We start from the raw sequence: 12,920 nt of genomic DNA, 5'->3' as shown, positions 1-12,920 counted from the left end.
TCCTCAGCTGTTCAAAGCTCCTCCAACTCCAACGGCTCTTCCATCTGCTCCCACAATTCCTCCCCCAGCTGGGGGAACTCCAAACCCTCTAAAAACTCTGCCATCCTCTGCTCATCCTCTGGCTGCTCCAATCTATAAAACCCCTCATAAAAGGTTCAAAACCCCCTGTTCACCTTTTCTGGAGCGGAGACCCCGGTTCCCTCACCTTCACAATCTCCCTAGCAGTCTCCTGTCGCCTTGACTGGTGTGCCAACGTCTCACGTTGCATGTTCACCATGTTCGAGGTATTTCCTGGCTGCTTGCGAATCGGGCCCAGTGCCTCGACAGTGGCTTTAAATGATTCCTTCATCTCCTTGCCCTGCCACTCGAACTGTCTATCCATCTGTTTGCCGAATATGTCCAGCTCCTGCACCCTCACCTCAGCCACGTGTCTGATGTAATGGGCGCGGCAGCCATCTTCCCTCCTTCAGGTTCTTTTGTCAGGCTCCCCTCCTGAGCTTTCTTCATCGACGTTTCCGACATGCCTCCGTCAAGTGAAAGTTCTCCAAACTAACTAACTGGGTTTGGACACCAAAATCCCCCGAAAAAACAGGTAAAAGGAATCAAAAACAAACACCCCGTCGGGAGCCACCTTTTGTGCATCCTGCTCCTATATGACGTCACCAAACTCCCCAAGTTAAGTTCAGTTTACAGTGCAAGTTACTCTGTTCATTGTATTTTTAACATCTTTAACATAGCTAACTAAGATAGAATGTAGTTATTTAGATGTGTTCTTTAGTTTTTGTGCAGTAAAATTATTTATTTTTTAAATTTAGAGTGCCCAATTCATTTTTTTTCCAATTAAGGGGCAATTTAGTGTGGCCAATCCACCTACCCTGCACATCTTTTGGGTTGTGGGGGTGAAACCCAGGCAACACGGGGAGAATGTGCAAACTCCACACGGACAGTGACCCAGAGCCGGGATCGAACCTGGGACCTCGGCGCCGTGAGGCAACAGGGCTAACCCACTGCGCCACCTTGCCACCGTCGCTTTATTCCACAGGTTTCAATTTTGTAGATAAACATGTTATTTGGCACTTTTGTCAAATGACTTTTATAAGTTCATCTACACCCCATCAACCACATTACCCTCATAAAAAAACTCAATCAAGTTAGTTAAACTCAAACTGCCTTTATCAAATCTGTGCCTATCTTTCCTTAATTAATCCACACTTGTCCAAGTGCCTGTTAATTTTGTCTCAGATTATCATTTCTATCATTTCCCCATCACCCAGGTTAAACTGATTCGCCTGTGAATGCTGGATTTCTTATTCCCTTTTTTCCCAACAAGGGTGTAACACTTGCAATTCTCTAGTCCTCCGGCATCACCCGTGTACCTGAGGAAGATTATGGTCAACACCTCTGCCATTTCCACCATTGCTTTCCTCAGTATCGTCAGTTGTTACGCATTCGGTCCTGGTGACCTATCAACTTGGAAGTACAACGAACATTTCAAGTACCTCTTCTATTTTAGTTCATCCAGTATCTCAAATATATCATCTTTCACTATGATTTTGACAACATCATTTTTCTTACTAAATACAGATGCAAAGTACTAATTTAGTATCTCCGCCATGTCTCGTACTTCTATGCTTAGATTCCCTTTCTGGTCCTTGATTGGAACCACCTCTCCATCTATTTTTTTACTATTTATATTCCTACAGATTTCTGAATTGTCTTTTGTTGCCTGCCAGTATCTTATGATAATCCTTCTCTGCTTCTCTTATTTCCTCTTCAAACTTTTTATATTCAACCTGGTTCTCACTTTTGTTATCGCTCGGACATCTGGCATACATACTTTTTTTTAAAACTTGATCTTGCTCCCCGACTCTTTAATCAGCCAGGGAGTTCTGGATTTCTTTACCCTGCCTTTCCTCCTCCTGGGACTCCACCTTGCACTGTATGCAAATGATCTCCTCTTTAAAGACAGCAAACTGTTCAGTTACAGTTTGACCTGCCAATATTTGACTCCAATGTACCAAGGCCAGATCAATTTCTATCCCACTTAATTATTTTTACTCTAGATTGGTCCTTGTCCTTTTCCATGGCTAACCAAGATCGACTATAATCGCTGTATCTTAAATGTCCCCCATATGGTGTGGCACGGTGATGCAATGGTTAACATTGCTGCCGCACGGCGCTGAGGTCCCAGGTTCGATCCCAGCCCTGGGTCACTGTCCGTGTGGAGTTTGCACATTCTCACCATGTCTGCGTGGGTTTCACCCCATAACCCAAAGATGTGCAAGGTAGGTGGACTGGCCACACTAAATTGTCCCTTAATTGGGAAATAAATTGCAGTACTTTAAAAACAATTTTAAAATGTCCCTCATATGACACAATTGACCCACTTGTGCCAACTCATTCCTGAGAGCTAGACCCAGCAATGCCTCCACGTCATGTTTGACTGGGCACATAATGATATGGAACATTCTCCTGAACATTCTTCATAAATTCTTCCTCCTAGGGGCAGCACGGTGGCGCAGTGGTTAACGCTGCTGCCTCACGGGTTCTATCCCGGCCCCGGGTAACTGGCCGTGAGGAGTTTGCACATTCTCCCCGTGCCTATGTGGGTCTCACCCCACAACCCAAACATGTGCAGGGTAGATGGATTGGCCATGCTAAATTGCCCCTTAAGTGGAAAAATAACAATTCGGTACTCTGAATTCTTCCAGCTCTCTGCCCTTTACACTATTACTATCCCAGTTTATATGAGGATAATTGAAGTCCTCAATTATAACTACTCTATAGATTTTTTTACCTCACTGTAATTTCCCTCCGATCTGGTGGTCTATAAAATACACCCATAATTCACCTGATGAAGGAGCTGCACTCCGAAAGCTAGTGATTTGAAACAAACCTGTTGGACTTTAACCTGGTTTTGTAAGACTTCTTACTGTGCTCACCCCAGTCCAACGCCGGCATCTCCACATCATTACACCCATAATATAATGCTATCACTACAATTCCCAAACTGTAACCTCGTAGATTCTGTCCTTGTCCCCTCCAGCACTGCAATATTCTCCTGAATCAATACCATCAACTTTTCTTCTTTCAGTCCTTCCCTATTTGTCCTGAACATCTTGTATCCAACAATATTTAGTACCCAGTCCACCCCTTCTTTGAGCTAGGGATACCAAAACCACCAGACCCATGTTTTAATTTGCACTGCTCGTTTTTTTTGAATTTAGAGTACCCAAATTTTTTTTCCCCAATTAAGGGGCAATTTAGCGTGGCCAATTCACCTACCCTGCACACCTTTGGGTTGCGGGGGTGAGACCCACGCAGACATGGGGAGAATGTGTAAACTCCACACGGACAGTGACCCGGGTCCTCGGCGCCGTGAGGCAGCAGTGCTAACCACTGCACCACCGTGATGCCCCAATTTGCACCACTCTAGTCAAATTTAATTATTTTCTGAACACTTCTCACTGATCTTCTGTCGTTTTACCAATTAACAGATTTTTGCTGCTTACTGTGGACAGTCTGTCTCCTCCCATTGTATTTATATACTGCTTAATACAGGTAATAACGTAATAAAATTGAGTAAAATAGGTAGATCTATGCCAGTGGTAATGCACCACCTGGGCCTCCTCCTACCCTATCAGAATAACCTTCCATTTCTTTCTTCCTTTTGTGTCTATCCTTAAAAGCATCTCTCTATTCATCTCACCAACTCCCATGGTACTGAGTTCAGAATACTGACAGATGAAGCGACAGTAAAATTCACCTACCCTGCTGAAATGAGGTCTGTTCAAAGAATACAGCTTCCGCCAAGTGTTCTTTGATGTGTTTGTCCTCTTCCTCCTTCTGCTGTTGCTCCTTTGTAGATGGGAGGAGAACAGAAATCACCTCCTTTTTACCAAGTGCTTTCCGCTGACTTTGTTCTGACACTTGCAGTCGGAATTTGTCTATGACACCATAATGGCAAGGCCGCACATCTCTATGGCGAATAACACTGAGATGGGGAGTGGTGGAGAGAGAGAGAGAGAGAGAAGAAAATAGCCTGTCACAACTACAAAATCTGAGCAACCCTCAACGTACTGGTGCTACAATGGGGTCAATTGTGAGTCAAAGGCCTCAATCTCCCACAACATTATTTCTCCTCATTTCATTTTGTGATTTCTTGAAATAGAAATTACAAATGGAGAAAAATGGAACAAAACGACTTTTATTTGCATAGCGTGTTTTATGTAATGAAATGGGGGGGATAGCGGCATTAGGCTATTGAGTTTGATAACCAGCAATGATGATAATGAATGGTAGAGCAGGCTGGAAGGGCCGAATGGTCCCCTGCTGCTCCTATTTTCTAAGTTTCTATATGTAAGTCACTTCACAGTAGCATTAAAAGGCCCACATCCCGTAAATGAATAAATAAAATGGCAACGAGCCTCGTAAGGAGCTATTTGGTCAGATGACCAAAAGCTAGGTCAAAGGCTTCTTCAAGCAGGAAAGTGAGGAAGAGAGGCGGAGAGGATCAGGGAGGAAATCCCAGAGTTTGGAGCCCAGGCAGCTGAAGGAACGGTTGCCAGTGATGGAACCAAAAAAATCGGGATGCTCAAGATCAAGAGATCAGAATTAAAAGGTTGGATATATCTTGGAAAGTTGTGGGGCTGGAGGACATTAGGGGCTGGTTTAGCACAGGGCTAAAGAGCTGGCTTTTAAAGCAGACCAAGGCAGGCCCGCAGCACGGTTCAATTCCCGTGCCAGCCTCCCCGAACAGGCGCCGGAATGTGGCGACTAGGGGCTTTTCACAGTAACTTCATTATAAGCCTACTTGTGACAATAAGCGATTTTCATTTTTTCATTTCATTACAGAGATAGGGAGGAGGCAAGGCCATGTTGGGTATGAAAATAAGGATGAGAATTTTAAAATAAAGACACTGCTTAATCAGGAGCCAAATGTAGGTGAGTGGGCACAGGAGTGATGGGGGAAAGGAATGTGGTACGAGTTGAGACATGAGCATTGAGAATTTTGGATGGACACAATTTCACAGAGGGTAGAAGACCACCCAGGAAAATATGGCAATAAAGTTTGAAATGATGAGAGGTTCCAGCAGCCAAATAGCTGAGATAGGGTGAAAGTGAACGATGAAAGGGAGATGCTCAAACCAGAAATATTTACAAGCTTGGATCAGAGGTTGGGGGAATGGAGTCTCTCTCCACGTGTGAGCGGATAATCAATACTTTCAAAAGAAGACAAGAAATCCAATCAGTGCTGGAGCATGCTGTCATTCAGCAATACACTGGCTGATCAGATTGTGGGCTGAACTCCCTTTCCTGATGGCCCCTTGAATACCTTTCAAGGATTTGGAACGATAACGACCTCAAGAGAAAAATGTAACTTAACTTTCATCTTAAATTTTAACCTTCAGTTTGATTCAGTACTGAGGGAGTGCCGCACTGTCAGAGGGTCAGGACTGAGGGAGTGCCGCACTGTCAGAGGGTCAGGACTGAGGGAGTGCCGCACTGTCAGAGGGTCAGTACTGAGGGAGTGCCGACTGTCAGAGGGTCAGTACTGAGGGAGCGTCGCACTGTCAGAGGGTCAGTACTGAGGGAGCGTCGCACTGTCAGAGGGTCAGTACTGAGGGAGTGCTGCACTGTCAAAGGGTCAGTACTGAGGGAGTGCCGCACTGTCAGAGGGTCAGTACTGAGGGAGTGCCGCACTGTCAGAGGGTCAGTACTGAGGGAGTGCTGCATTGTCAGAGGGTCAGTACTGAGGGAGTGCCGCACTGTCAGAGGGACAGTACTGAGGGAGTGCCGCACTGTCAGAGGGTCAGTACTGAGGGAGTGCTGCATTGTCAGAGGGTCAGTACTGAGGGAGTGTTGCACTGTCAGAGGGTCAGTACTGAGGGAGTGCTGCATTGTCAGAGGGTCAGTACTGAGGGAGTGTTGCACTGTCAGAGGGTCAGTACTGAGAGAGTGCCGCACTGTCAGAGGGTCAGTACTGAGAGAGTGCCGCACTGTCAGAGAGTCAGTACTGAGGGAGTGCCGCACTGTCAGAGGGTCAGTACTGAGGGAGTGCTGCACAGTCAGAGAGTCAGTACTGAGGGAGTGCCGCACTGTCAGAGGGTCAGTACTGAGGGAGTGCCGCACTGTCAGAGAGTCAGTACTGAGGGAGTGCCGCACTGTCAGAGGGCCAGTACTGAGGGAGTGCTGCACTGTCAGAGGGTCAGTACTGAGGGAGTGCTGCACTGTCAGAGGGTCAGTACTGAGGGAGTGTTGCACTGTCAGAGGGTCAGTACTGACGGAGTGTTGCACTGTCAGAGGGTCAGTACTGAGGGAGTGCCGCACTGTCAGAGGGTCAGTACTGAGGGTGTGCCGCACTGTCAGAGGGTCAGTACTGAGGGAGTGTTGCACTGTCAGAGGGTCAGTACTGAGGGAGCGCCGCACTGTCAGAGGGTCAGTACTGAGGGAGTGTTGCACTGTCAGAGGGTCAGTACTGACGGAGTGTTGCACTGTCAGAGGGTCAGTACTGAGGGAGCGCTGCACTTTCGGAGTTCAGTACTGTGGGAATGCTGCACTCTCAGGGGGTCAGTACTGAGGGAGTGAATTTCAGGATACCTTGGAAACGTGGAAGGCAAGTTCTGTATGTGCTTACATCATGGTGAATGTTAACTATAAAAACAGGTTTTACTCCTTTAGTGGTTGCCCTGAATCCTCAGTAATGATTTGGAAGTCACGTGCCAGAGAACAAAGAACAAAGAAATGTACAGCACAGGAACAGGCCCTTCGGCCCTCCAAGCCTGCGCCGACCATGCTGCCCGACTAAACTACAATCTTCTACACTTCCTGGGTCCGTATCCCTCTATTCCCATCCTATTCATATATTTGTCAAGATGCCCCTTAAATGTCACTATCGTCCCTGCTTCCACCACCACCTCCGGTAGTGAGTTCCAGGCACCCACTACCCTCTGCGTAAAAAAAACTGCCTCGCACATCTCCTCTAAACCTTGCCACTACACCTTAAACCTATGCCCCCTAGTAATTGACCCCTCTACCCTGGGAAAAAGTCTCTGATTGTCCACTCTGTCTATGCCCCTCATAATTTTGTAGACCTCTATCAGGTCGCCCCTCAACCTCCTTCGTTCCAGTGAGAACAAACCAAGTTTATTCAACCTCTCCTCATAGCTAATGCCCTCCATACCAGGCAACATCCTGGCAAATCTCTTCTGCACCCTCTCTAAAGCCTCCACGACTTCCGGTTGCGGCGATGCGGAGCTAAGCCGCACATTTCGGCAGCTCCCGCTATCATGGACTTTTGGGCTCTCCAGAGGAGCCTCAAAGGAATTTTTTTGATTGAATCCCGTGTGGGAAGGTGAAGTAAGGTCCCCCTTATGTTGTATGGCAGGGATTAGCGCTGGAGCGTCGGAGAAAGAGGCTTTGGAGCAGCGGCAAAAACGAGTGGGAAAAAACAAGATGGCGGAGGGCGGAGATCGAGCAGCATGGGGGCCGGACCAGCAGGAATTCCTCAGGCGCTGTGTGGAGGAGCTTAAAAAGGAGGTTCTGGCGCCAATGCTGTTGGTGATCGAGGGGCTGAAGGAGACCCAGAAGGCCCAGGCAGTGGAGCTACGTGAGGTGAGGGATAAAACTAATGAGAACGAGGACGAGATCCTGGGCCTGGCGGTAAAGATGGAGGCGCACGAGGCGGTGCACAGGAGGTGGGCCGAGAGACTCGAGGTCCTGGAGAACAGGTCGAGGAGGAAGAATCTCCGGATTCTGGGTCTCCCCGAAGGAGTGGAGGGAGCTGATGCCGGGGCGTACGCGAGTACGATGCTCCATTCGCTGATGGGTGCGGAGGTCTCTCCGAACCCCCTGGAGCTGGAAGGAGCTCACCGGGTCCTGGCGAGGAGACCCAGGGCTGATGAGCCGCCAAGGGTGATTGTGGCGAGGTTCCATCGCTTCGCGGACAAAGAAAGTGTGCGGAGATGGGCCAAGAAGGTGCGGAGCAGTAGATGAGAGAACGCGGTGATCCGAGTATACCAGGACTGGAGTGCGGAGGTGGCAAAGAGGAGAGCTGGCTTCAACCGGGCCAAGGCGGTGCTGCACAAAAAAAGTCAGGTTCGGAATGCTGCAGCCTGCGCGACTGTGGGTCACTTATCAGGACAGACACCACTATTTCGAAACGCCAGAAGAGGCTTGGACCTTTATCCAAACGGAAAAATTGGACTCAAACTGAGGGGCTGTGGTTGTGGGGGGGGGATGTCGACTGTATACGGGGTTGTAAATATGGGTAAAGAGTGTTTCATGGGAGGGATGATGGATAGGGATGTGGGAAGAGTTCTTGTTAAATTTTTTTTTCCTGTTGACGAGATAGTGGGAAATGTGGGCGTCGGTGCTGGAGGGAGGTGAGACTCGGGGATGGGGGAACTGGGATAATGGCCGCAACAGGAGCTGCGCCACAGGGGGCGGGGCTGGCTCAGGAAAGCGCGGGCTTTTTCCCGCGCTTGGGAGGGGGGGGGATGGAGGAAGGTAAGGAGGGGGAGAGATTCCCACACGGGGGAGATCAACGGGAAGGCGGGGGAAGCCGGGGTCAGCAGAAGTCAGCTGACTCACGGAAGTAGTATGGGGGGAGCAAAAGAGCTAGATGCGCGGGGGGGGGGGGGGGGGGGGGGAGAGAACGGGACAATAGGGTTGCTGCTGCACTGGCCGAGGGGGAACTGAAAATGGAAGAGGTGGTCGGGGCAGGGGTTCCCCATCTGGGGGACTGGAGGGTGCGGGAGGCGCGGGCCTGGCCTAAGATAGGAGATGGCTAGTCGGCAGGTTGGGGGGGGGGGGGGGGGGGGGGTAGGGTAGCCCCCAAATCCAGCTGATCACGTGGAATGTGAGAGGCCTAAACGGGCCGGTTAAGAGGGCCCGAGTGTTCGCGCACCTAAAGGGACTGAAGGCAGATGTGGTCATGCTTCAGGAGACACATCTGAAGGTGGCAGATCAGGTCAGGTTAAGGAAGGGATGGGTACGACAGGTGTTCCATTCGGGGCTGGATGCGAAGAATAGAGGAGTGGCAATACTGGTGGGGAAGCAGGTGTCATTTGAGGCCAAGAACATAGTATCGGACAATGGAGGCCGATACGTGATGGTGAGCGGTAGGTTGCAGGGGACGGAGGTGGTATTGGTAAATGTATACGCCCCGAACTGGGACGATGCTGGATTCATGAAACGGATGTTGGGGCGTATTCCAGACTTGGAGGTAGGGAGTTTGATAATGGGTGGGGATTTCAACACGGTGTTGGACCCAGCATTAGATCGTTCCAGATCTAGGACGGGGAAGAGGTCGGCGGCGGCCAAGGTGCTCAGGGGGTTTATGGATCAGATGTGGGGGGGGGGGGGGGGGGGGGGGGGGGGGGGGGGGGGAGTAGATCCGTGGAGATTTGCCAGGCCTTTGGCCAGAGAATTTTCTTTTTTCTCCCATGGCCTACTCCCGGATAGATTTTTTTGCTTTGGGCAGGGCATTGATCCCGAAAGTGGAGGGAACGGAGTATTCGGCCATAGCCATTTCAGACCACGCCCCGCATTGGGTGGAGCTAGAGATGGGGGAGGAGAGGGACCAACGCCCGTTGTGGAGGTTGGATGTGGGACTGCTGGCAGACGAGGAAGTGTGTGGGAGGGTGCGGGGGTGCATCGAAAGGTACCTGGAGGCCAACGACAACGGGGGGGGTGCAGGTGGGAGTAGTATGGGAGGCGCTGAAGGCGGTGGTCAGGGGAGAGTTAATCTCCATCAGGGCTCACAGGATGAAGAGAGAGGGCAGGGAAAGGGAGAGGTTAGTGGGGGAGATTTTAAGGGTGGACAGGAGAGATGCAGAGGCCCCTGATGAGGGGCTACTCAGGGAGAGATGAAGTCTCCAGACGGAGTTCGACCTGTTGACCACAGGGAAGGCAGAGGCACAGTGGAGGAAGGCACAGGGGGCGATATATGAATATGGGGAGAAGGCGAGTCGGATGCTGGCACATCAGCTCCGTAAGAGGATGGCAGCGAGGGAAATAGGTGGAGTCAAGGATGGCAGAGGAACTACGGTGCGGAGTGCGGTGAAAGTGAATGAGGCATTTAAGGCCTTTTACGAGGAGCTGTATAGGTCCCAACCCCCAGGGGGAAAAGAGGGGATGCGACGATTCTTGGACCAACTGGGATTCCCGAGGGTGGAGGAGCAGGAGGTGGCTGGTTTGGGGGCGCCCATTGGGGTGGAGGAGCTGGTTAAAGGACTGGGGAGCATGCAGGCGGGGAAGGCCCCGGGGCCGGATGGGTTCCCGGTGGAGTTTTATAGGAACTATGGAGACCTGTTAGCCCCGTTGCTGGTAAGGACCTTCAATGAAGCAAGGGAGAGGGGGATCCTGCCCCCGACAATGTCGGAGGCGACAATCTCTTTGCTCTTGAAGCGGGATAAGGACCCACTGCAATGCGAGTCGTATAGACCGATCTCGCTCCTCAACGTAGATGCTAAGTTGCTGGCAAAAATGTTGGCTACGAGGATTGAGGACTGTGTCCCGGGGGTGATTCACGAGGACCAGACGGGATTCGTAAAGGGTAGGCAGCTAAATACCAATGTGCGAAGGCTCCTAAATGTGATAATGATGCCATCGGTGGAGGGAGAGGCGGAGATAGTGGCAGCCATGGACGCGGAGAAGGCCTTTGACCGAGTAGAGTGGGAGTATCTCTGGGAAGTGGTGAGGAGGTTTGGGTTCGGGGGAGGGTTTATCAGTTGGGTTAAGTTCCTGTACAGAGCCCAGGTGGCGAGTGTGGTCACGAACCGGCGGAGGTCGGAGTATTTCCGGCTGTATCGAGGGACGAGGCAGGGGTGCCCCCTGTCCCCTCTGCTGTTCGCATTAGCAATTGAACCTTTGGCCATGGCGTTAAGGGAGTCGGGGAAATGGAAGGGGGTGGTCCGAAGGGGAGAGGAACATCGAGTGTCGCTGTACGCAGACGACCTGTTGCTGTATGTGACGGATCCAGTGGAGGGGATGGTGGAGGTAATGCAGATCCTAAGGGAGTTTGGAGACTTCTCGGGCTATAAGCTCAATGTGGGAAAGAGTGAGCTCTTTGTGGTGCAGCCGGGGGATCAGGGAAGAGGGATAGACGACCTACCGTTGAGGAGGGCGAAAGGAGCTTTCGATACTTGGGGATTCAGGTAGCTAGGAGCTGGAGGGCACTGCACAAACTTAATTTGACGCAGCTGGTGGAACAGATGGAGGAGGACTTTAAAAGGTGGGACATGTTGCCACTCTCGCTGGCGGGCAGGGTACAGTCGATTAAACTGGTGGTTCTCCCGAGGTTTCTTTTTGTATTCCAATGCCTCCCAATTGTGATTACCAAGGCCTTCTTTAAGAGGGTAAGCAGGAGAATTATGGGATTTGTGTGGGCGAGCAAGACTCCGAGGGTAAGGAGGGGGTTCCTGGAGTGTAGCAGAGATAGAGGAGGGTTGGTGTTGCCGAATCTGGGGAGCTACTACTGGGCAGCCAACGTGGCGATGATCTGTAAATGGGTGATGGAGGGAGAGGGGGCGGCGTGCAAGAGGTTGGAGATGGCGTCCTGCAAAGGAACGAGCCTGGGGGCACTGGTGACGGCACCGCTGCCGCTCTCGCCGACAAGGTACACCACGAGCCCGGTGGTGGCGGCAACGTTAAAGATCTGGGGGCAGTGGAGACGACATAGGGAGCGATGGGAGCCTCGGTGTGGTCCCCGATCAGGGATAACCATCGGTTTGTCCCAGGAAGGATGGACGGGGGGTTTCAGAGCTGGCATCGGGCAGGGATTAGAAGAATGGGGGACCTGTTCATCGACGGGACGTTTGCGAGCTTAGGGGCGCTGGAGGAGAAATTTGGACTACCCCCGGGAAATGCCTTCAGGTACATACAAGTGAGGGCGTTTGTGAGGCGGCAGGTGAGGGAATTCCCGCTGCTCCCGGCACAGGGGATTCAAGACAGGGTGATTTCGGGCGTATGGGTCGGGGAGGGCAAGGTGTCGGCGATATACCAGGAGATGAAAGAAGAGGGGGAGGCTTTGGTAGAGGAGCTGAAAGGTAAATGGGAAGAGGAGCTAGGGGAGGAGATTGAGGAGGGGTGTGGGCTGATGCCCTAAGTAGGGTTAATTCCTCTTCCTCGTGTGCCAGGCTTAGCCTGATACAGTTTAAGGTAGTTCACAGAGCACATATGACGGGGGCGAGGCTGAGTAAGTTCTTTGGGGTGGAGGACAGATGTGGGAGGTGCTCAGGATGTCCGGCGAACCATGTCCATATGTTTTGGTCATGCCCGGCACTGGAGGGGAGTTGCGGGAACAGTATCTAAGGTGGTGAAAGTCCGGGTCAAGCCAAACTGGGGGCTAGCACTATTTGGAGTAGTGGACGAGCCGGGAGTGCAGGAGGCGAAAGAGGCTGGCATTCTGGCATTTGAGTCCCTAGTATCCCGGCGAAGGATCTTGTTAATGTGGAAAGAGGCGAAGCCCCCCAGCGTGGAGGCCTGGATAAATGATATGGCAGGGTTTATCAAGTTGGAGAGGATAAAGTTTGCCTTGAGGGGTCTGCGCAGGGGTTCTACAGGCGGTGGCAACCGTTCCTAGACTATCGCGCGGAGCGTTAGATGAAGGTCGGACAGCAACAGCAGCAACCCAGGTGGGGGGGGGGGAGAACATCTTTCTTGGGGGGGGGGGGCATTTGAGCAAGAAAATACATGAATGAGCCGGGAAACTGATATGTACGGGAGGAATCCAATGTACAAAGTTCTGTATCATATTGACTTGCCATGTTCATGTCTTGCTATGCGATCTTTCTTTCTTTTGTGTTACGCCTGGGGGGGGGGGGGGGGGGTTTGTTTTGTATGGTTGAAAATTTTGTTAAAAATTCTTAATAAACATTTTTTTAAAAATTTTTTTTATAAAAGCCTCCACATCCTTC

General features: G+C 51.0%; 1 protein-coding gene across 9 annotated transcripts in view; it reads right to left on the bottom strand.

Moving 5' to 3' along the window:
* The window catches only part of mospd1 (motile sperm domain containing 1), an 87,632-nt gene that overhangs the window by 42,929 nt on the left and 31,783 nt on the right, over nucleotides 1–12,920 (bottom strand). For 8 of the 9 annotated variants that reach the window (XM_072506000.1, XM_072506005.1, XM_072505999.1 and 5 more), the window contains exon 4: nucleotides 3,771–3,994. In XM_072506000.1, the coding sequence (XP_072362101.1) occupies nucleotides 3,771–3,994 (224 nt within the window). Of the gene's footprint in view, nucleotides 1–1,363; nucleotides 1,471–3,770; nucleotides 3,995–12,920 lie in introns of those variants that run through there. The other variant, XM_072506003.1, reaches the window with a different exon arrangement.

This window comes from Scyliorhinus torazame, chromosome 5 (assembly GCF_047496885.1).
Source record: "Scyliorhinus torazame isolate Kashiwa2021f chromosome 5, sScyTor2.1, whole genome shotgun sequence".
Lineage (NCBI taxonomy): Eukaryota > Metazoa > Chordata > Chondrichthyes > Carcharhiniformes > Scyliorhinidae > Scyliorhinus > Scyliorhinus torazame.
This window is presented reverse-complemented; position numbering and strand designations above follow the sequence as displayed.